This window comes from Saccoglossus kowalevskii, chromosome 18, assembly GCF_978046115.1.
Source record: "Saccoglossus kowalevskii chromosome 18, keSacKowa6.1, whole genome shotgun sequence".
NCBI classification, from domain to species: Eukaryota; Metazoa; Hemichordata; class Enteropneusta; family Harrimaniidae; genus Saccoglossus; species Saccoglossus kowalevskii.
Window position 1 is genome coordinate 16,766,142 of NC_140658.1, and position 23,220 is coordinate 16,789,361.

Sequence of the window (23,220 nt, forward strand, 5' to 3'; positions counted from 1 at the left end):
ACCCATTCGCATAATATGGCAACAACAGTATATATCGAGTGGCTCCAGCCAGCAAAAGATTTTGGAAAACGAGAGTATGTTGTCGCTTCGAGAATCAAGACAAATGATTTTAGTGTCGGTGACACCGTACGTGTAAAGTATAGAAGCTCAACGTACAAAGCAAAGATTATAAAGTTGCCTGGTAAGTGTGTAGTTATATTTCAAGTATATTATACGTTTGTCTTTTCTACCCAACAAAAACGTACTTTACGTAATTTCAGGGAAAGTTAATTTACAAGCAATACAATGTACAATACAATTTCACCCGGTATTTATACAGCAAAAGAAATCGCCTCTCTGCGAAACATGTAGTGTTCGTTTTTATTTTCATGTTTTGTTTTTTTACAATATATCTGTTTGATTTACAGAAGCCTCAAATGTAGAAAGCGAATCGGATCGGGGATCGAATGTTGACGAGGAAGAGGAAGAGCCAACTGCCGATAACGCGACCACTGCCGACATAACGCTTAGTGATTTTCACATATCTGACTTCCCTATCACTCCACCGCCGACGCTACCAGAACTGGATGAAAGTATTTTGAAAGCTCTACCAGAATCATCGCACATGACAATCGTCACAATGTTGTCAAGGCTGTTAGAGAATCAAGAAGAAATAAAAGCAAATCAAGAAGAAATGAAAGCGGACATCCTCAACATCAAAGAACAACTTGCCGTGCGACGCGACTATCAAATGCGGAAACAGATGACATTGCAGCACGCACCCCCACCACCACCACCACTACAACAGCAACAGCAACAGCAACAGCAACAGCAACAACAACAACAACAACAACAACAACAACAACAACAGCAGCAGCAGCAGCAGCAGCAACAACCGCCTACAGTGCAGTCAGAAGTGCAGCCACCACTGGAAAATCACCAGCAACCACAAACAAGTATGTCAACCCCAATACGACACCAGACCATGACGCCAATACTACAGCAACCAACTACTAATATCCCGACACCAGGACCTCCACCATCAATGACAGCATCACTGCGCAGAAACATGTATATACCGCCGGTGTATGCAGCTGTTGTTGGTGGGGACATCGCCCTGGGAAAAGCCGACAGTGGCGTCCAGATGAAAAAAGAGAACTACGACTCGTGTCTAGTTCAGTGCAAAGGAGCACAGTCACTTGTGCTGAAAATGATGGACGTGTTGTTCACTAAAACCGAGTTAGCAAATTCAAATTTAATTGGCGGCCCAACGAAATGTGGTACTGTGGTAAAACACAAAGAAAGACTTCCCGGAAAAATCATCGACATGCTCAGACTACAAGCACAGTTACAGTTTCCAGAGCAACTGACAACACCAGTCGAACTTTCTCGCTTACGAGAGGCCATCAACGGCAAATGTCGCAAGACTAGACTACCCGAATAACAGATTTTTTTCACTGATTATTTGCTTTTCAATGTCTGTCCCTGTGTTGTGTTGTAATAAAATCGTTTTACTTTAAAAATTTGTTTTATTTTTATTATTAGTGGCCCCTCGCTAAATTCTGTTGAGCTTTGTCGACGGTTTTGAAACATACTTCACACCTACTGACCGTCAATTACTGTAATAAAAGGGTGACGGCGGCTTGACTCAAGTCGTCTGGGGTGTCAAGTAGCGACTTTACGTACTTCTCGGCCGGCGTCTTTAATATAGCTCTATAAACACTGATTTTTTTTCAATATTTAGGAAACGTTTTTTTTATCCATTTTCAATGCATTAACCCCCTTTCTAAGTGAGAGGTCACTGTATATTAAATAAATTTCTAGTTTGGCAACTTTGATAAAATATACGTCATAATTTAGGTCAACATTTTTCCATTGCTTTTCGACCTCATTTTGTGATTTTGTTTATGGAATCGACCGTAATCGAACATATTTACACACCCCCTCCAACAATCCCCAATGTAACTTTATTATAACAAAACAGAGTGTGCAAGTGTGCCGGTATATCTCTTTTTGGAACATGTGATTAGCCCTGAAAGGGGCCGTTTGGTTTGGGGCAGAATACGATTTAGACTGGAAAGGTCGGGACTTTTTTTTTTGTTTTACAAAAAAAAAAATATAATTACAGCCAAAACAAAGTCAGCTTGGACATTCAGTTGTGAGACATGACAAAATAAACGGTGCCAGCGATATATTTTGCGAATGAAAGAACAAAATAAACGCAATCAAAGGCGCCGACCACGCGCGTTCGAAATAAACTAATAGAACGCGTTGCGACTAGAAATATCGCCTGCATCTATCATTCACGCAAACGCACACACATGCTATTTCCGTATGTTGAATACGTTGGTAACGGAAGGGACAAGTTTAAATCATCTTTGTATTAACACAACTCGAAAGCAACAGTCTCACACTGAATATATGTTTATCAATTATCGAACTAAACATTCAATGAAGCGGACTGCGATGGTTAAGACGAAAAACATGTGACAGTACGATTATGCTCGTCTACTACACGCCCGGGGACTACACGTTCAAGTATTCAACTTCCCAATACAAAACATGATTAGTATCAGCAATAAATTATAGTACTGCCTGGATAATTGCGTATTATTAGTTGACATCAGACAAATCCCTGTACAGGATTTTTCGAACAATGTCTCAAATTTACGAAAGAATATTCAAATAAGTTGGGATGAATATGAATTGAATATCCATCTTTTGAAAAATCAGCTAAACAGTTTACCACCACGATTGTGGTGAATTGGCGAGTTATCAACGAAGACGACCGGGCGTCTCCGGTCATGAGCTGGCTGGTTCGAATTTATCCACTTTTACAGTGATGAATATTGCGTTCGAGTTGAGTTACTAGTAATTACAAGCCTGATTTACATTTTTCTTGTGGCTTTTTTCGTCAATGTATTAAATATAAGTGCATTGGGAAATGGCATAATTATATTGCGTGAGTGAAAGACGCTGGTGAGAATGTGTCGGAACGCGTTCTATTAATTTCTAACGCGCGTGGTCGGCGCCTCTGATTGCGTTGATTTTGTATTTTTATTTTCGAAATGTTGGCTGAGTTTTTTTTTTGTTATGTCTCGCAACTGAACGTCCAAGCTGACCTGTTTTGGCTGTAATTGTCAATTTAGCCTTTTTAACGCGATCGCGAAAATTAGCGTGACTGCGAAAGAAATCCCTTTAGCGGTTAGGTTAGTTTTCGCGATCACGCTAAAAGGACTAAAAACAATTAAATATTTCTTTTTGTAAAACAAAAAAGAAGTCCCGACTTTGCCAGTCTAAATACGATTCTGCATTTCTGTGGCATATCCTATCTTCGAGGGTGAAACATTCTGTTATGGCGGGTCTTGTCTGCAACTGAGGTGAATGTGTACGACCTACAGTGGTTACACATGCCAAGATTGAGCTTCTGATATTTTGGCATGTGGGCATTTGGAATTTCTGGTATTCGCGAACTGCTTGCTTCAATGAATGTTTGAAAGTGTCCCTCATATTCATTACTGGAAACTGGTGATGGTAACCCATAAGTACGCAGAAACTGCATCACATCATGAGCGCGGACAGGATTGCTGCTGCAATGATCACATGACTGATTTTGACATTTTGTGAAACAGAGTGTCCCAATACGTCTTTCAACATGGGCAATCATCATTTTCATCTCAGCTAATATTTCTGCATTTTGGGGTTCTCTCAGTTTCTTTGCACCTCCACCCTGAACCAGTTTATGTACACGATCGTAGTCATTGTACACGCGATTTACCACTCCATCACAGCTCTCATACTGTGGTGTAACCGGGTATGATCCATGTTTAACATTGCTCCAGTAGTTTTGCAGGCATTCCATAGCATTGTTGAAAACCTGAGTAAAAATATACAAAATAATAAATTTTGAATTTAAACACCTCATTTTAAAATTATGATTATTAATAATCACAGAACTCCTAATTCTGTGTTGCAATTTACAAGAAAAATGCTAGGGAAAAATAATGAATTGAATTTAGATATTAAAAAATGAAATAAATTACACATGAATTAAATATATATACTATAAATATATAAACTTGCCTGTACTTCTTTCTTTTTTCTTTCACTGTCTGGGAGTCTCTGTTGATGAGGTGAGGTGCTATCTCCTGGCAGTTTGTCAGGCAAAACAACACCAGCCAATTTTTTGGACAGTGTTGACCACCCCCTCTCAATCATGTTATAGGCTGAATAACCAGGGCAATATGAAGTAAGGATGAGGCAGTCCAGATTGAGGTCTCTCCATAATCTCATGTAGTACATCATGTTTGTGGAATGATTTACATTGAAATCACTGCCACCATCCAGCACGCAAATAAGTACGGGTTCATCCCGATTTTTCATGACATCAGTAAGATCTGTCACATGTGCTATGATGTTACATGGCCGATACGAGTCTACGCGATTTATTACTGTCATGGGGCCGGTTCTCGAGAATGAAAAACGATCTCTTCCGAGATCATCTTTCACCAAAACATCATCCGGAGAAGAGTGTTCTGTCTTGAGTAACATGTACCCAGCTGGGGTAATTAAATACCCAGGATTGGGAAAGTCGTGGTCGTTGAAATCTGGAGTGTCGCGTCTAGGAAAATAACGTGTTTGCTGGTGATAGCGAGAGACAGCCGGTACGCCGATTTTGACTTTGTTCATGTTGTCACATGATATGGCAACACATGATTCGGCATACTTCGACGCCAATTCCATACAGTATTTCACTTGTGTGAAATAAAAGTGTGAATTTTCGTCTAGTTTCCGCTGATTGTTGGTCGACGTTTTTGGAATCTTGGCATCAATGTCTGCCGTATACAGCGCAGATGCCTTGAAGCGTTTATTGGGCGCGACCATCCATCGTGATATCGTCGATATGCTCAAACCGCGTTCCCTCACTTCGGGGTGATTACTGAATACGGCATCTTTCACTTGTTGGCGAGTAACACCGCAATTACCAGTTGTCTCCCGACGCCTTTTGTGAGCCTCAAACCCATTTTCTTCTACGTAAGTCTTTGCTGTTTCGACTACTCCAGGGAATATATCTGAAATACGAGGTCGACCAGAACCAGGTCGCTTTCCTCCGATCTTATTTTTTGTGGTGGGTGGTACGCACTTGGTGACTGTCGTATCTGGCTGTGGAACATCTGCACAAAATACCCAGTCCAATTCCAATCCACTGGCATCATGCCATTTGCTCTCAGTCGTTTTCTGTGGTGTTAGGTCTGTACAAAATACCCAGTCTAATTCTAGACTGTGTCCATTGAACTGGCTGTACTCGGGGCCCTGAAAAGGGCCGATTGCATTTAATGCAACGCTTTCCGAGCAAGGTTGGTGTATCAAATCATTTGAATACATAATAATAATTGCCGAAAATAAATCACTGGAAATTTGTGGAGAACGAATTACAACAGTGTCAAATTGAACCGGTCAACTAAATTATTCAACATTGCCCCCTGCCTTTATAATAAGTTGCCGTGTGTTGCCATGGTGACCATCAAAACATTTGCCTAATTTCGTCCGATCCATTGTAAGCTGATATTCAAGTCTCGGGTGTAAAATCGAAAACAAAAGGTTTGCGTGTTTATAAAAAAATAAATACATGTATTATATGCAAAACACGCATTTACTACTTTGTATCAAATTGGATATCGTCAAATATTTAGCCCAATCACTGAATAAAAAAAACATCCAAGCACACATGCACTGGCGCCAGATGAAGTGAAAAAACGCCTTGGTGAAGCTCTCATTCTCACTATGGACGTACTGGGAGCTCCATGGTCTCACAAAAATCACATGTAGCATTATCACGCGCAACTTGAATGTAAATATTATTCAATAATAATGGTAAAGTTTAATCTCTGGCAAATAAAAAGACGCAACAAATTGAACTGGTGGTGTAATTGACCTCGAAAGCTACCGCACAGCAAACATGAACAAATTGATTTATAAACAGACTATAACTACAAACGAAACAAATTCTATTCAAATTAATTCTACAGTTTTGCTTTCTCTGGCGATCCTGTGCATAAAACTGAAATTTAAACAGGTCGGCATTTTACCGGTAAACCGGAAAATCAATGCATAAATTAACTTGTCAGAAGTGTGAATTGCCTCCCGCCAGTACGGTAACGGCCTTGCCGGTACGGTAAAGCAGCGGCCGGTACGGTAAAGCAGCGGCCGGTACGGTAAAGCAGCGGCCGGTACGGTAAAGCAGCGGCCGGTACGGTAAAGCAGCGGCCGGTACGGTAAAGCAACGGCCGGTACGGTAAAGCAACGCACGCCGCGGGAGACTCACAGGAAACCGGCTTGGTGGTAATGATCAGTTCCCTAAATTAGATTGGGGATACTGTGGAATACTTTATTTTTGCTGGAATTTATTTTCGCTGAAAAGGCTTTTTGGGCGTTTTGCTTGGAATTTATTTTCACTGATTTTTGATGAGATTAATGTAAAATATAGGAAAAAATGTATATTCACCGGATTTTATTTTCACGGAATCATCCCTTCAGCGAAAATAAATTCCAAGCGAAAATAAAGTAATCTACAGTATGGAATATCAGGATGTTTGAACATGCTCCACAGAATATGTAATACATAATTTAATCATGTCTCCACATTATCCGCAAGTTACTATGTATCAAGTTTCATAGAAATCTGTTACGCAGTTCCTGAGAAACAAATTAGACTTAAATTTGGTTAATTAGTATGCAAATTAGGTCATCAATGTGTACATATTTCAACTAAAATCTAATCAGGTCTTCACATTATCCCAGCACATCTAATTACCAAGTGTCATTGAAATCTGTTGAATGGCACACAAGAAAATGCTTAAAATTGACTGATTAATATGCAAATTAGGTAATTAATATGCATGTATATCAACTAAAAACTAATCTGGTAATACATGCATTCACATGGAAACACTAACCACAAAAACTCAATTATGTGTCAAAATTGCTTTCCCAGAAACACAATATTCTGAAAAGAAATGATTTTGTTGCAAGTCCTACCTTTCCGAGTAAAGTGCCATGCTCTCTAATCTTTTTAGTCAAATCACGGGTATCAATTCCTGGAAATGAAAACAAAACAAAAATGATGTACAAGAATGGAGGACTGTATTATTAATTAATTCATCATATGTTTTTTTCCAATCATCTCGGCTATCCATGGAGGCATTCAGCTCACAATTAGTTAAGCTATTAAACATAAAACAGACGTGGAAAAAAAAAAGTGTATATATATATGTGTGTATATATATATGTATATATATATATATATATATCGTACTTATCCAGGTAAGAGCCCATACCCCCCCCCACCCCCCCACTTTTGACACAATAAAGAAGTTGAGGTCATATTCGGGCACACGCCCAGGTTCCCCTCCCCCCCCCCACACACACACACACACACAAAATAATGAAATACTATTTTCTATTCGTTGACTGTGGCTGTATTAACAGTTGACTTTCTTGTAGTCTGTCGTGATGTTTATAAAAGTTCTTTAAATATAACTGTTCATTTCGTAAAACAAGGGGTGAACGCGAAATAGCTGCGACAGCGAAATACCTATTTTGCTTTTGCCTTCAGTGCAGCGCGTTCACCGCTGATTTACATTTATCTTCAAGATTTTTTTTTCAGAATCATAACAGTCAGCAAGTCTATAAAAATATATATTAAAGCAGAAACGATATTTTTCTTTTTGAAATATGTCGTGGCCCTAAAAAGAGCCGGCCATTCGGTTTGTGCTTCCTTAGAAACGATTCAAGTCAAGCAAATCGTATAAGGAGAGCCGCGAAGCAAGTGTCGCACTCTGTCGGCCGTAGCGCCATCAACAATTAAACCAAAGTTGCAATATTGTAGCAGCCCATACTGAGAGAGTGGTTGAAATCGCGTTATTTTGGCTTTAAAAAATAATTGGTAGCAGCTTGCGAATCCATAACTGGGGCCAGCAATTTTGCAATGTCATGCCAAAGACTGCCAAATTTGTTATCATCTTTCATCACTGCTATTGCATTCCTGTCATGAAAACTATTCTTCTGTCGTTGGATAAAATAAAAACTTTCTATTTCAAGCCCACCACGATATCCATATAGTGAGACATTCCAATCGTCGGAACTTGCTGAATGATAACTTTCACCGTGATTGATAAGCGTATGATAAAAAAGCAATGTCACAATTTTACCTTTATGATAAAATACTAGTAGTGATGTCATTCTTACCCAATCAGTAAAGCAGATGCATAAAGGTTAAAGATGATTGCCAGACGGTAAACAAAAGCATTGTGTGCCATCGCAGCAGAGCGACCCCATTTTTCTTGCCTGTTTAATATGATTAGACATGAATGAAAAGTGCCAAGCTGACAGACTGCGAAATCCGTGGATTAAAAGTGCTAAGTCCAAATTCCAAACTTCAGGAATAAGTTGTAGGGATTTTGTTCAATGGCTACAGTGACGCCGACTTGGACTTCAAGGGTTTTGAGTTTGACAAGGATGGCAATGTACGTACAAATAAAGATCTGACAAGTTTCATTGTAAATTTGTAAATTATTATTGATCTTGTATGACAGTTGATTTTTAATTTGTCGAGGCCGGAAATAATTTTATGCAGTTTAACCCCTGACATTTTATTTCATTTTGAGTTCACGCGTATTGGGCGTGTTTGTCGGCAAAAAATTCTAATTCAAATGATTCCTCACTGTCGATTTTTTATTATTTCTGGTTTATTTGTCACATCATTAGCAATACATTATTTTTGTTTTACTTCTAATGTTGCATATTGATCATTTATTTCTGTTCGATTAGCATGTTTTTTTTTTTGCCGGGATATCCTGGTAAACGCCCACCCCTATTTTTTGACAATTTTTCATGTTCAGGACCCTGAGCTCTTACCCAGATAAATACGGTATATACATATATATATATACACACACACCGGTATATATATATATATACATATACATGACATTTGGCATCACATAAATAATTTTTTTGTGGATTAGTAGTGTTGCCCTATAACGGCAATATTTTTCAATTTTATAGTTTATACATAAACAGTTTTTTAACTTTAATGACAAATGCTTGTGTTAGAGGGAAATTTCCACCCCCCCCCCCAATTACTAGGTAACACATCTATCTAACAAAGTTGTCAAACTTGACCTTCATCACACACAAAAACTTGATGAAAAAAAAAATTACCCTATATTTAAAATGAAAGATACTAGTAATCACTGGACTGTACCCATTTTCATTTTTTATTTTTTTGTTAATTATTAATGGTTATTTTGATATTTTTTTATATTCAAAAGTAGAACGGTTTGTTAGGATTTAGCATTTCAATTGAGAATGTCTGAAATGTGGAGTGCCCATCTAAAATAGGAGGAAGACAGACGGCTGGATAAAAGCCTGCATCATATACAAAAACAAAGTGAAGTGCATTTACAATTGAGTGAATGACTGAATCAAGTACTTGAAAACAGATCAAACATTACAGTATGGCTACCACATTATTAGATCAGTAGCCTCGCTCTTTTTAAAAATTAACCTTTTCACCACCAGTTCCTTCTCTTATATTCGCACTTTCCTTCAGAAAATCTGGACAAAAATAGACAAATTTTGAGTAAAAACTGAAAATTGACTCAAACTTTGTCTGTTAGGATTAGGATTCATTACTAAAAATATTAAAAATCTAAGAATATAAGAAAAAAAAGAAAAATCTGGTGGTGAAAAAGTTAAGCTAACATCACATACAATATTAAACCACACAGCGATATTGCTAATAATTTTTAAAAATTTACAGCTATCTAATGATTTTTGGAACCTCGGCTGAAAGATAAAAATATTACCTCTCAGATTAATTAGAAATAGGATACTCTAAAAAGAACTGAATGTCAAATTTATTTTCACTTATTATTTGCTACTCAAGCATGTCAAATAATTTTAATTTCATAGTTGACAATTCTCACTGAGATCAAAGAAGATTATTGACATACAGGTGACCTTTACAGAGATTAAGTTGTATAACCAATAAAACTAACGATAATGTTCTGAAAATTTGTTTTCAAAAATAAAAGCAAAATGTTTATCTATAAAGCCCTTAGCAGTCTATTCAAACTAAGGCCAAGAAAAATGTGTCTGAGAAATTTTTTCTTCAAAATTGATGAAAGCACAGATTTGAAATACATTGTACAATAAATTGAGCAGAATATACGATAAATACTTCACATCACATTATGTTCTATATGGTTGCCATAGCGATGTGTACAACCTATGTAAAGTACATAGTTGCGCAAAATTTTGACATGTAATCTGCTACCTTAGCGCTTTAAATTTGTCTACAATAGAACAAAAATAAATTTTCCTCACTCACATTTGCTTCAGAGAATAAAATATCTATGCACCATATCTACATGTATAGGATAGGAACAACCTAAGGGACGACGTCAAAAGATCGATGTCAGATACAAAACTTAATTCCTTTAGTTTTTTTTCACACCCCCCCCCCACCCCCCACTGAAACTTAATTGATAAATATTGGTCATGACATCAGACTACATTCACCATTAAATACAATTTGATAATCGGACAGTAGTATGGCATAGCAGTTGGTTGTCGGGTGGGTGTAAAAAGACTTTACAAATGCACCTCATTTGACGCACATATTTATTCTTGGACCAAACCATTTTCCCACCCCAAACTAAAGCAAATAAGTTTTTTATCCGTCATCCATCTTTTGACGTCGTCCCTAAAGTTGACTAAACCTTGCAAGAATTTTTTTGAGTCAGGATTTTGCTTTAAATTAAATTAAAAAAGAAAAGTTAAATTTCTTTATTCTCATATTCTAACATTGGTTCATATTTCACAATTTGTAAAGTTAACATGAATGTAAGAGCCATCATACTGATTAATTCTACTGAATATTTTTCAGGTCCTCATTTCTCAAGTAAACTAATATATAAATTGTAAATATTCTATTCTATTATTTATTAATATGTATTTTTTATAATAAGCTTATAGTATATTGTCATCATTATTTTATGTTATTGATGAATGAATTAACAATACAACTTCAGAGATTGAGAAGATGAATACCTGATGAAAGAATAGAAATCACGAACAGAGTTCATCTCTAGTTCGAAGCACCTGTCTGATGAGGACGCATATTTAATATAAATTTTAAATTAACATTACCATATTTACTTTATTAGAAGCTCATCTCCAATAGCAGTGCACATAAACCATAACTGTATCATACACAACCCAATATTTGCATAATTTCATGCATTAATAAATCAGATTTAAAATATGCTGTGTAAAAGGATTGCATAAATTCCATATTATATATTTGAAAAAGAAAATTAAATAGCAAATACTTTTGGTTAAGTCTAGATTCCCTTCACTTGCTATATACCAATGCTCATCTAAATCATTATTGTTTGCATAGACAGCACTTCCATTCAAAATGATCAAATTTACAGATATTACTAGCATTGTAGCTAGCTTTATCATGTAGGATTTCAACCAATCACACAGGTTTAAATCTCAGACTTACCATATATGGCAGGTATGTTGTATTCTTTCAGCCAATCAGAAAGCGACTTTTTGGCAGCCCAGTGACTATACTCCTCAGATAGGTCTCCAATCACTAGAGCAGAGACATGGATTTTGCTTGACTCAAACCACTGTGAAAGCCCGTACTCATCAACCTCGTTACTTGGAATTCCGTAATTTCCAATCAACGGGTATGTCAACACCAGGATCTGGGATTTGTATGAAGGATCAGTCAGGGATTCAGGATACCCAACCATACCAGTTTGGAAAACTAAAATAAAAATTATCAAAATAATGAAAGAATAATATTTGTAATAAACCACATATAACAGGTAAAATAATTTTTTTCTTATTTACATTTTTTTTACACTCAATATTTTGTGGGCAATGTATTCAGTTAAAGCGTGGTAGTCATCGCGCTGCGCATGTGCGAGATATATGGGTCTCATATAAACAAAGATGGCGACTTTGACTGTTGCGCAGATCAACGAGTACAAACTGCTTTAATTTAATTTTTATGTGTTTGGAAGGTATCGAGGGAGTCACCTGCGGTAATCAGTGCAAGTTGCACCCAGGTGAAACCTCATATTTGTGATTTCCATTTGAAGAGCGCATTGGATTGTGGGAAAATCAATGTTTATCAACACAAATATTGAACATGCACAGCTCGACGACTACAGTGCTTTAATGTCAAAAAAAACTGGAATAAATTGATAATAGTAAATATCTACTAGTTATATATATTGGCATATACAATATATATTTTGTATTTAAAAGATTAGTTGTCATAAATTATCAAAAATATGGCATCAAATTTTCACTGGGCCATACTGACTAAAACGCCGACCCCCTAAAAAATGCGACTTTGTGAGCTAAGTACCCTGTGGGCTCTGTCGGGAAAAGTACAGTAATATTTTAAATTAATTGCTGAAATAAATAGCACGGGTTCTCTTATTTGCTGTGAAACACAATTGTAAAAATGTAGCAGATTTCTTGATAATCGGTAAAAACTACATTATTATTATTGGTATATCAAAAATAACATCAGTGATCGCCATGGGGTTACTGACTTTGAGTTGGCGGGTGAAATGTGCATGGTAATCATTGGTGTGACATTCAAATTTCCCGGGAAATTTCAACAGCTGGAGATGTATCAAAGTTTTCTTTTTTATTCCACTTACCAACTTCACCCGAAACGCTTACACCTGCGCCGAACAATTTCCCTTCGTACTTTGAACCATCCTCGAGAAAAAGAGAAGCGGACATTCTGATAACAGATTTCTTCACTCCGCGATGTAACTAACATGTGCACGTTTTGATGCACAGTGGAGGAGAGTGATCGCGCACACACCGAACACGTGTTACGTACAAACAAAAGACGGTATGGTCCGAAAAGTTGCTCGGAAAAACTGCGATAAAGCGGGTATTACGGGTGCCTGAATTCCCAAATATCGTCCAGCGGATCGTGAAAATAGGAGTGATCTGTTGGTGGAAGCTGTAGAGTTGCCGTCATAAAGTATCTCTGAAATACCTATCTAAATATGACAGTCACAGAGAGAGAGAAGTGATCGACTCGGCAGTCCGCCATTGAATGACGGCTTCCCGCCTATTAACATTAAGATGACGTCATATGTTGAAGGTTAAATGAGGTCATAGTTGGTCAGCGAAATTCGTCTTATCATGAACTTTCATTCATTTAACATCGAATATACCAACATAGAATTACATAAATGGGGCCTATATGTTTACTTTTCGAAGATAGTAATAAAAATGCTATATCCAAGAACAGGGTCCAAGAAGATCAAATACTCATCCTCTTTCGCGCAACAATATTTTATTCGACAGGAACACCATGTGCTTTTTAATAAAATTTAACTGATCTGTAAAAAATGACACATCGTGATCTACTTTTCTTGTGTGATAAAGGTTTAACTGAATTGTTGTGCGAATTATACTGAAGAATATTTATGTTTGGGGAACAAGGCTGTGAGGCAAAAAAGCGTTGATTTATATTTCCGCTGAACTGCATTCTGGTATTGTCCCTTGAACTAGTTCGTACGAGAGAAAATGGCTTCGTTGTTATGTCGTGCACGTGTTTTGGCTGTAGCTGGTCGTTCATTGATGGTATCATCAGTGAGGACCATGTCGAAACCCGGTGGTGAGTATTTCATGTGACTGTCTGATGTGTGCGAGCTCTGGAATACCATGTTATTGCCACGAGATGTACATCGTGCACACCGGCGTTTCCAAGATGGCGGATACAAGTTCATTTTTATTGGTGTGTGTAGTTGTCGTGCAACGAATATTATTATATTTATGACAAATTTCTGATGTCGTTCAAATTTACGTGTTCTTGAGAAAGTGTCTAATTTGTTGACTGATAGATTATCTGGTGATCGTAAAATCTGACATTGATTTGTCTTCTTATCCCAGTATATCTGCGTCAATAAGCAATGATTACGACTGTGAATTATTAATGGTTTGTGACCTGGACAGGAATTCAATTTGATTGAGTAAAGAATACATTAATATACGGCACATGTATATATTTATGTAATATGATGCACAAAAATAATCAGTGTTAATTTTTTTTCTTCGGAAAATCAGTTTGACCTTCACTACAGGCATTGTATCTTCTGGTATTAACTAAAAATATAAAGTTTATATATAAAGTTCTACATGTAAGATCTGAACATAGATACAAACAACTGAATTCATTAAACAAATAGAATAGTGACATGTGTTGTTATTTGGATGTGGCATTCAAATAATTATAAGGACATGAGATTGCATGAGATTCGCAACAAATCACTCAAAAGCTGCAAGGGACGCAGTTGGGATTAAAAACACCACTTATCATATTCACGTGTTGCCTGCACGCGTTTGTATTGTCGCGTGCGTTAAACAATGTTCTATTCGTGATCCACACTATGATAGTACAGTTATAGTACAAAGTTCAGAATGTATTATTTATTTATTTTTGGTGGTGGTAAGTGTTTGGCCTTTACTGTTCATTCTCGAAGCAGCTGATACTTTGATAGATTTATTAATGTTTTACTGTTGTTGGCATTTAGCAATGTCAGTAAAGTGTATTAAAAGTGCATGATATCCTTGTCACAGGCACAGAAGTTCTGATAGTTTATCTGCTGGAGACAACTTGCGTACCACAAGAAGACAATTTTGTTCGTTGGTTGTCATCCTTCAGCCTCCAGATAGACTATCACAAAAACAGTCTGAGCTTCTGTGGTCATAGAAATGCCATTTTTAATTACTGTGGAATACTTTATTTTCGCTGGAATAAATTTTCACTGAAAAGGCTTTTTGGGCGTTTTGCTTGGAATTTATTTTCACTGATTTTTGGTGAGTTTAATGTGAAATATAGAAAAAAAGTATATTCGCTGGATTTTATTTTCACGGAATCATCCCTTCAGCGAAAATAAATTCCAAGCGAAAATAAAGTATTCTACAGTACCCAAAACACTAGTGCATCATTTTTTTAAATTGCACAGTTTTCAGACTAAAATAGTGTTGGGGTAGGTTTTATGTCCATGTATTGAAAGCATGTTTTGAGTTTCAACATGGCAAAATCTACCCAGGAATTTAAACCACTGTGGTGGCCTAATTTGCATATCATTTACATAATAATAGAAATTTACCAAAGCACATTTACACCCAAACAATGAACAACATATTTTCAAAAACAAAGTGGCAGATATTTATTTGCTTTATTTTGGACACTTTTGTAATATTAATAAGCTCGATCACAGTGGAAATATTTTTTTATTGGAGTCAAAATTTTACGTTTCACAAGTTAGAAGAGTTAGAATTTAAAAATGAAACACTCTCGAAATGCAAATGCTGCAGACTGAAAAGAAACAAATAAATTGTAAAAGGTTAAATGAAACCCATTTGAAACGTTTCAGCCAGGATTATGTTCACGACTTTCATGATCTTATTTGCTACAAAATTCTCCTTCAAAAAATCAACCACGTTATTTGGCGGATTGCTGGTTATTCCGACCATCAGCTTCTACAACGTTTACATTTACAGGTATGAACAAATAACACTTCCAAGCAATCATCAAAGTTACGACGTGACATAACTTACTTCGTGATGTTATACTACCGGTTATATAAATAATTCCTCTTATTCGGTCATGATGCCATGCAAAAAATGTTACTTTTTTTTTTTTATGAAAAAAAACGTACGTAAAGTTTGAATTAGTTTTATCGGGAGCAATTATTTTTGATCACTCGGTCACTTCGGTGAAAAACACAGACCCGCCATGATAGTTGTGAAGCATCAGTTGACCAGCATGTGTCCTTTGACCCCATGAGTCAAAAACGCCATTACCCAATCAAAATGCCGCATAGTAATGCCGATAGAACCCGAAGTTTTTCGAATGGTAATGATCATAAAAATTACATTGCGGAGGTAAAGCGATGTCGTAGCACGATGTGTTGGTATGGATTTCAGATGAAAACTGCATGATTGTTTTCGAAAGAGGTGATTAGCAATTTTTAAAAGGTAAAAGAAGTCCTGAAAGAAGAGTTTTTACATGATTCACGATGATAACAGTTCAAATGTATTTTACCCAATCACGCGATAAACGTGTTGTTTTTTCTTGAGTAGCGTAAACTGATCGTGAACTCCGTTTAGCCCATGTTACTTCGGGGTGGAATTGATTTTGAAAGAATTTTAGCTTTCAATCTAAAGACTGAGTCTATTGCCAGAAAGTATTTACTTACAAAGAGGTGCTAATTTTACAAAATTGACTTGTATTGTTTAAAGTCGCTACCACATTGTGCGGCTATGTCTATTGTTTACAAATTATTATCCACTACTGGCAGGATGCATGTCGGTCGGTACGTTAGTATAATAACAATATCACAATAGTCCTGATCGGAAGCGTTTCCGTGGTGGTCGCTAATTTTGAGTACCGGTCAGGCCGACCAGCATGACGAGATCCCCAATGAAAAAAAGCACTGTGGTGGTGGTGTCAGACCGGTGTAGCGACAAATCAAAGCACTGTGGCGGGACCACCACGCTGTTTACATCCTGGGGAGATCACTGCAATGTATACAAAATTCCCCACTCCTGTTGCAGTGTTCTCCACAATCCAAATTAGCTGGTGGGTGGTCTAATTAGCATAAATTTGCATATTCATTTGCATATCATTTACATACAGAATTCTCGCATTTATGACATGAACTGCAATACACACTAAGTTATTTACTATTCTCTTTTTTTATTTAATTTAATTGGAACATGTTACAATTTTTTTAAATACAAACAGATTGGTCACTATCAATATTTACGAAATGCAAAAAGTTTGAAATCGGTGATTTATGCGTTCGCAAATTATTCTGCGTTCATGAAATGCAATTCGAGTAACCAAGAGCAAGTACAAAACATAATTGAGTTATAATGTAGAAAATATACGAGATGATTTGCCCACGAAGCCAAAACAATTTGTCAAAACAAAATCCATAACATTTTTATTTGTGGCATCAGTACTCGCCCGTGCCGACAGACGGTAAGATGCATTTACACATGTACGGCCACGATACGTTGCGTTTTCACACATTGTTTTGGAATTCAAGAAAAAAATGCTAGCAATCGGCAAAATAAAAGAATCTGATATGTTCTCAAAAGATTAGACCTAAAAAATAGATAAATTGAAAAAAGTATGTGGAAAAGATAACTAAAATATTATTCAATTACAAATACTCGCGGTAAACTAATCCAGCAGCCATGTTTGATGTTTATTACCGCTTTCCGAATTCAGTACAGGAACACCCAGAATGCGCTGTTCCCCTATGCAACTTAGATACTAAATCGTTACAGCGCCAACAGCGGTGGGTAGCAGACGGTCGTTGAATGGGGTAGGCCAAAAGGTCATCAGTTTGCCTTCTCCATGCTGTTTTCACAATGAAAATCGAGCGAACGTAAATACGGCTAGAATTTAAATTTTTGTTTGAGTTTACATGCAATCTGGTAATATATTTGTTTATTTTCTGTGCATATACATTTCGTTCGTACTTACTTCTTTCTTTCGTGATCGGAAGACGATTATTAAAAATACAGCTGTAAATTGAAACCACTGTAGTTGCGTATCGTGAGCAATAAGTGGCAACAATGTCGGGCAACAATGAATTCAAGCGATTGACACATTGCCATGAATACACTTGATAACTGCTTGCAGACTTCCAATGGACATTGTTTATGTTTGGACTGTTGAAACAATAGCAAAATAAAGGGTTGGGCAACTACCCTTTTGTTTAGGCTTGGGAAGAACAATGCAAGCTTTTTACAAATAATTTCAGCTGGATGTACGTTGGTGGGCGGGTGTTGATATACTGGGCGGCCGTAAAACTTGATGGGCGGGCCGCCCGCCTAAAACCCCTTGTGGAGAACACTGTGTTGTACACACACCCATTGCTATCATGTTTTCTTAGTTAAATTTGTATAGATTAAAGTGCCTGTGAAATGGCTGCTATTTTCACGTCTAAAATTATCAATTGATACATAAATATTATTAATTTTTATGTTTCTAAGCATGAATTATTTTTTTAAGTGAAAAAATGTGTTTTAAACTCAGTCTATGGCAACTTTATTTTTGTGTATTTTAAAACGAGGCTCCTTATTAGCTTCTCATTTGCATACAGAAATTCCCCTTGTGACGTCAGAAGGGGAAGTCGCATGGCAGCTTGCATTGCCAATACGTGTAAATAAGGCAAATTTCTTGTGCAGTTTTCTCGTCTTTGACTATATTGTCGCTTATGTACTTGTTCGTCGAGGAAGAATGGACCATAATGAACACATAGTATCAATTTTTGTTGCATGGGGTTGAGTTAGATGCGAAATATGTCCAATTGTCACCGACACCGGCGCACGTTTGTACACTGTTGCTGGACAAAATAGAATTTGACGTCGGAATTATCTCGTTATTTAGCAGGTTACTAAGCACGTCACTACACTGTTTTATTTCATCGATCGTCTGAGTAAAACTTTCAAAATTAAAATAAAAGAGAACATATTTTGATATTCTAAACATTAGACTATAGTGATCACTATAAAATAATTAAAAAAACGACAAATCACAGTTAAATACTAAATAAATGACAGCCGCGTGGAAATAAATTGACATTTTGTTGAAATAGGTGAACGCGACGGGTCACGGCAAGAGCAAGTGCGTTAAAAGCGGCGTTTAATTGGATAACAAAAATAATCGAGATAGACACACGTACAGATAAATTCAGAGTGGATCCGAGTTAGCTTGATCCATGGCGTGATTGTCATAATTATAACATTGTATTAAAACTTTATTTGGTGGAAACACATTGTCCAAGCCCTGATTCTTATTTCATAAATTATTACGCAGATCAAGCTGCAAGCATGGAGGTAAAAAAAAAAAACAGGTGTGAATTCGATATTCAACACCAATCACCAAACAATTCAGAAACTTTTAGCCTTCGAAAATGAAAACAGTTAGCAGTGTGTAAGGGCTGTGTAATTACCTGTTTGTCCGACGCTTCGTTTTTGTGACACTGTCAAAATTATTGCTACCTTTTACTTAACAGGAACTAAATGGTCTCTATAAAACGATAATCAGGATCGCAAAAAAAGTCAACTGATTTGAAACACTTGCCGGACGTCTCTCTCTCTCTTCTGAAATCCGCCTCGGGGATCATGGGCTGGTCCGGAATCTATTTCTTTCAAAAGTGTTGCGCCAGGTTTAAGGTTAACTGATGTCGCACCTTCGGATCGATTAGAAACGTGTGAATACATACACTATGGCTATACGTTTCACTGCAACTGCCCACAACACAACATCTAAAAACTCTCTCTAAAAAAAAAAAAAAAAAAAAAAAAAAAAAAAAAAAGACAAAAAAAAAATAAAACGCCGACCGAAAAATGTACATCGTTTAAAAGTATACTGAACGACCAGTGTTATTACGGCTCAGGGGTATGACCTCCTCTCACATTTTGTCATTTGGTGGCGCACTTTCGGCGAGAGTCGGAAATCCGGAAACAGTCAACCGTTTCACGATAGGTGGGCGTGGCTACAACACGAGAAATATCCCAAATTTACTTGGATACGAGTAATCATTTTCAGCAAAAAAAAATCAATAACTACCCTTTTCAGTGGGACACAGATCTAAAATGGGAAACGTCGGGGTGGGCATTGCACAGGCACTTTAAGGTTAAAGTTTGTTTCTCACTTCTCTACAGGTATACCTCTAAATGTGGATCATGCTACTGGTATGGAAAAATTGGAAATGGACATGAAAGAGGCTGGGTTAGAGGTTTGTGTTATTTAAATTTGAAGCTTTTTGGATGTCAAGTAAGATGCATAATAAAAAATAATAATGTAAATGCATTAATAATTCACTGGGTTTTAATTTAGCTGTTTTTGCTGATGGGTAAATGCCGCTGAATGTCATATTACAATAGAAAACATTGTTTCAGTGGCAAATTTATGAACTCTCAACCCCCAGTGAATATAATCAAAATAGTGGTTTGGTCTAACAGTAATTATATGTGCAAGTCAGCAATAATTGAAAATTAACAAGCATTTTCACAAATTAATTTGTGATTGATAATCTAGCACCTTTGGGGTCCCATACTTCAGAATTTGTATGGTGAGAATTGTCTTGGCGTATATCGATCAGTATGGTAAAGCTGATAAATGCTGCAGTAGTCTCCCCAGGAAACAAACTGCATGGCAAAATCATTGTCGTCAAGCTAGGATTTCCTCGCTCTTCATAAACGACCATAAACAATAATAACTAATGAAACGGATGTCTAAAGGCTGCGAAGTTTATTTGGGTCGGCATGTACACATTGAAAGTTCTGGTCTATTTGCGCAATTCACTGATCACGCCATAGCTGATGTCAAAAGATTATTGTAATGTTAAAAATTTAAATCGTTAATGAAATTAAGAAAAATGAAAATAGGGAGAAAATGTTAAACATGCTTTTCCATTGTAACTGGTTTATAGGAATCTGTGAAACATCACAAATTCAGTCTGTATGCTACCATACCCGATCACACCACAACTGATGTAAGATTTGAAAACAAAAATGAAAGTACTAATGATTAAAACATCAGTGAAATCAAAAAAATCATTGCAGACTTCATGCAAGGCCCATGAAATTTTGATGTCAAAAAGATCAAACTCCATTATGGCAGGTGACCTTTTGGCCTATCTTATTCACAGACTGTAGCCTATTTGTCGTTGAGGGCACTCTAATCATAATGTTATGTCGAGACAACTGAAATATCACATTCTGGGTACATTTGTATTAATTGAGGTACACAAGCTGCCACATTCTTGTTTAAATTAGCAACCAGCCCCCAAGTCAGGCTGGGCAGAACAAGTTATTCATAATTACTCAGAATTTTGCCAACAATACATTGGAGAATAGTGTGTAAGGTAGGACACTGAAGTCACTTAGAGTTGGACTTGCGTGTCGTGGGACATGAAATACGCAGGCATTTCTAATACAATGAGACTGGCATTTTTTAGAAGTTTTTTACTCAACCTCCAATAAATTCTCAATTACTTGATTTTGTTTTTGTATCAGGACAATAATTCATCTGTCAACAATAACACTTTTCCTTGATTGTTTTTAGGATCCTTTTGATCTGAAAGTCAAAAATGTAGTACCAGGAACCAGGGAGAGTCCAACACTAGTACCTTCAATTTTTGAGAAGCGCATGGTTGGCTGTGTTTGTAAGTAAATCAGTTTTTACTGTAGTCTGTATGCCTACCAATACATTGGCTTGTTTTTATTTTGATTAATTGGAGAATTTCTTGTGTTCTCTAACTCGGCTTGTCTACAAAGATTTCCTGAGCCAGAGAAAAGCTTTGTATATCAGACTGGCTTAATTGCAGAACGCCATATTGTATTTGACAAGCTGTCGAAAATGTTCATGCACACTTCAACCTGATAGACAACTATTAAATTTGACACACAACAGTTTATTATTTTTCTTGTTTTGTCAAAAATGCCAAAAAATCATCTTTTTAGCATATTTTTGACATTATTATTTCTGGCTTAATATTTCCTTTTTTTCTGCCTGTAGGTGAGGAAGAAGCTACCGTAGTCAATTGGATGTGGCTTGAGAAAGGCGGTGTACAGCGCTGTGAATGTGGCCATTTTTTCCAATTAACAGAAGCAGCACCTCTACAGCCTGTACAGAGAGTTTGAATCAGTACTGACAACATCAATCTCAATTGAGTAGATTATATATAAGTCATTATTTTATTGGGTTTCTGGATGGATTTACCGTGTGCAGTTAGCTCTTTATTTCCAGCATGAACTGTTGATCTCAGTGTCACTTCAACCCTTCAACAATAGATTTGCAATCAATTATACACCTTGGATGCAAAGCGTCGCAGAGATCTTGTTGAGAGCTGCAAATAGTGTCTCATGCTCTATCATCACGTTCCCTGCTCCCCAATTACCATGGTTACATGCATGTAGAAAAGGGAAGGCAATCAACCAAAGAGAATGAAACGCTGAGGGGCAGAAACAAATTGAGTGGCTCTCTCACTCTCAACAAGGTCTCTGCTGCTATTTGCATCAAGTTTATTGGGAAACCTCTCAAACATTTTTAAATTTGCTTGGCTTGTTCACTGGTACAATATTGTATTGTACCAGGTTGTCACCATTAAAGACCTCTTCAGTATCAGAAAAGCTTATTCATGCAAACATTTCTGTGGTTATGCTCCAGACATGAAACTGCTCAGATTTCAATTGTATCTGCATCTACTCGCCCTGCTGTCATTTCAAGTGAGATTTGTATTAAGTTAATTCATAATAATTACTGAAGGAGTTTATAAAATTATTAACATTATTCATGAACCTCACAGCCTGATGTCACATTTGTGTTTGGCTGTTGACAGATTTTATGATACTGTGTTTGTAAAATGTAATCTGAATAAAAATTTACCAGATATCAAATGTAACTGGAGTTTCTTTCTGTTAAGTTCTTGGCTAGGTGTTCTGTGACTGTGTGTACTCTTTTGGGTATTGGGCAAAATCAAGATTTAAGGAAAAGGGGGTTGGGTGCCTGCAGTGGGTATGGCATTAACAATGTTCTCTCCAGGTAATTTTAAATACTGGTTTTACCATGCTTGGTCACTAAAATGTAGTATTATAAAAAAAATGGCCATTCTGATGTGCATTATGTCAGCTGCATGTACAACCAGAATCCTCGATTCCATGGTTTGAAAGCATCCAATCTGACTTGCTCCAACATCCATGGGGTGATTGATCTGTGCAGAAATATTAAAATCATTCTTGGCTTTTGAAATGAGGTTAAGCTTATACCCTGAAACGTGCCTTATTTACAGTCACTGTGTTGTACAAACATTTCCGGATAGTTCCACAAAACTGACAAAGGTGAAATTTCAAAACTATGCTGAAGGGCCCAGGAACAGTACTTGGCCAATTTGTGAGCAAGTTTACTAACTTGTTACCCCATTACTAGTAAGAGACATTCTCTAAAGATATTCCATATTTGATTTATTGACATTGGGATATATATTACCTAAGGTAGAAGGGTGCAATTTCAGTGTGCCCAAATGTAACGATCAAATTTATACTCTGATGAATTGCACGAATTCAGAGTCCTCGAATAAATCATTGATGCAA

At 36.8% G+C, this 23,220-nt stretch overlaps 3 protein-coding genes across 3 annotated transcripts in view; 1 reads left to right on the forward strand and 2 right to left on the reverse strand.

Moving 5' to 3' along the window:
• The window catches only part of LOC100373224 (multifunctional protein CAD-like), a 69,813-nt gene extending 56,658 nt beyond the window's left edge, over positions 1-13,155 (reverse strand). The window contains exons 1-3 of the mRNA XM_006819504.3: positions 12,735-13,155; positions 11,555-11,824; positions 7,018-7,076 (exon numbers count right to left, since the gene is read on the reverse strand). Coding sequence (XP_006819567.2) covers positions 7,018-7,076; positions 11,555-11,824; positions 12,735-12,819 — 414 coding nt within the window. The 5' untranslated portion in view covers positions 12,820-13,155. The remainder of the gene's footprint in view (positions 1-7,017; positions 7,077-11,554; positions 11,825-12,734) is intronic.
• LOC144356671 (uncharacterized) lies at positions 3,308-5,497 on the reverse strand. The gene is made up of 2 exons (XM_078011317.2): positions 4,063-5,497; positions 3,308-3,856 (listed from the first exon to the last, which is right to left on the reverse strand). Exons 1-2 carry the CDS (start codon positions 5,362-5,364, stop codon positions 3,308-3,310), a joined length of 1,851 nt encoding a protein of 616 aa, XP_077867443.1. The 5' UTR covers positions 5,365-5,497.
• A 402-nt stretch (positions 13,156-13,557) lies between the features above and the next one.
• On the forward strand, positions 13,558-22,428 carry LOC100373074 (cytochrome c oxidase subunit 5B, mitochondrial-like). The gene is made up of 4 exons (XM_002737166.3): positions 13,558-13,711; positions 19,789-19,862; positions 21,194-21,293; positions 21,647-22,428. The coding sequence occupies exons 1-4, from the start codon at positions 13,621-13,623 to the stop codon at positions 21,769-21,771; spliced, it is 390 nt and encodes a 129-aa protein (XP_002737212.1). The 5' UTR covers positions 13,558-13,620; the 3' UTR covers positions 21,772-22,428.
• Positions 22,429-23,220: the final 792 nt, after the last annotated feature.

Coding starts and splice junctions, on each gene's coding strand:
- LOC144356671 (XM_078011317.2), bottom strand. CDS start 5,364: ATGTATTCAAATGATTTGATACACCAACCTTGCTCGGAAAGCGTTGCA. Junction 3,857..4,062: donor GAAAAAAGAAAGAAGTACAG/GCAAGTTTATAT, acceptor ATTTTTACTCAG/GTTTTCAACAATGCTATGGA.
- LOC100373074 (XM_002737166.3), top strand. CDS start 13,621: ATGGCTTCGTTGTTATGTCGTGCACGTGTTTTGGCTGTAGCTGGTCGT. Junction 13,712..19,788: donor GACCATGTCGAAACCCGGTG/GTGAGTATTTCA, acceptor ACTTCTCTACAG/GTATACCTCTAAATGTGGAT. Junction 19,863..21,193: donor TGAAAGAGGCTGGGTTAGAG/GTTTGTGTTATT, acceptor GATTGTTTTTAG/GATCCTTTTGATCTGAAAGT.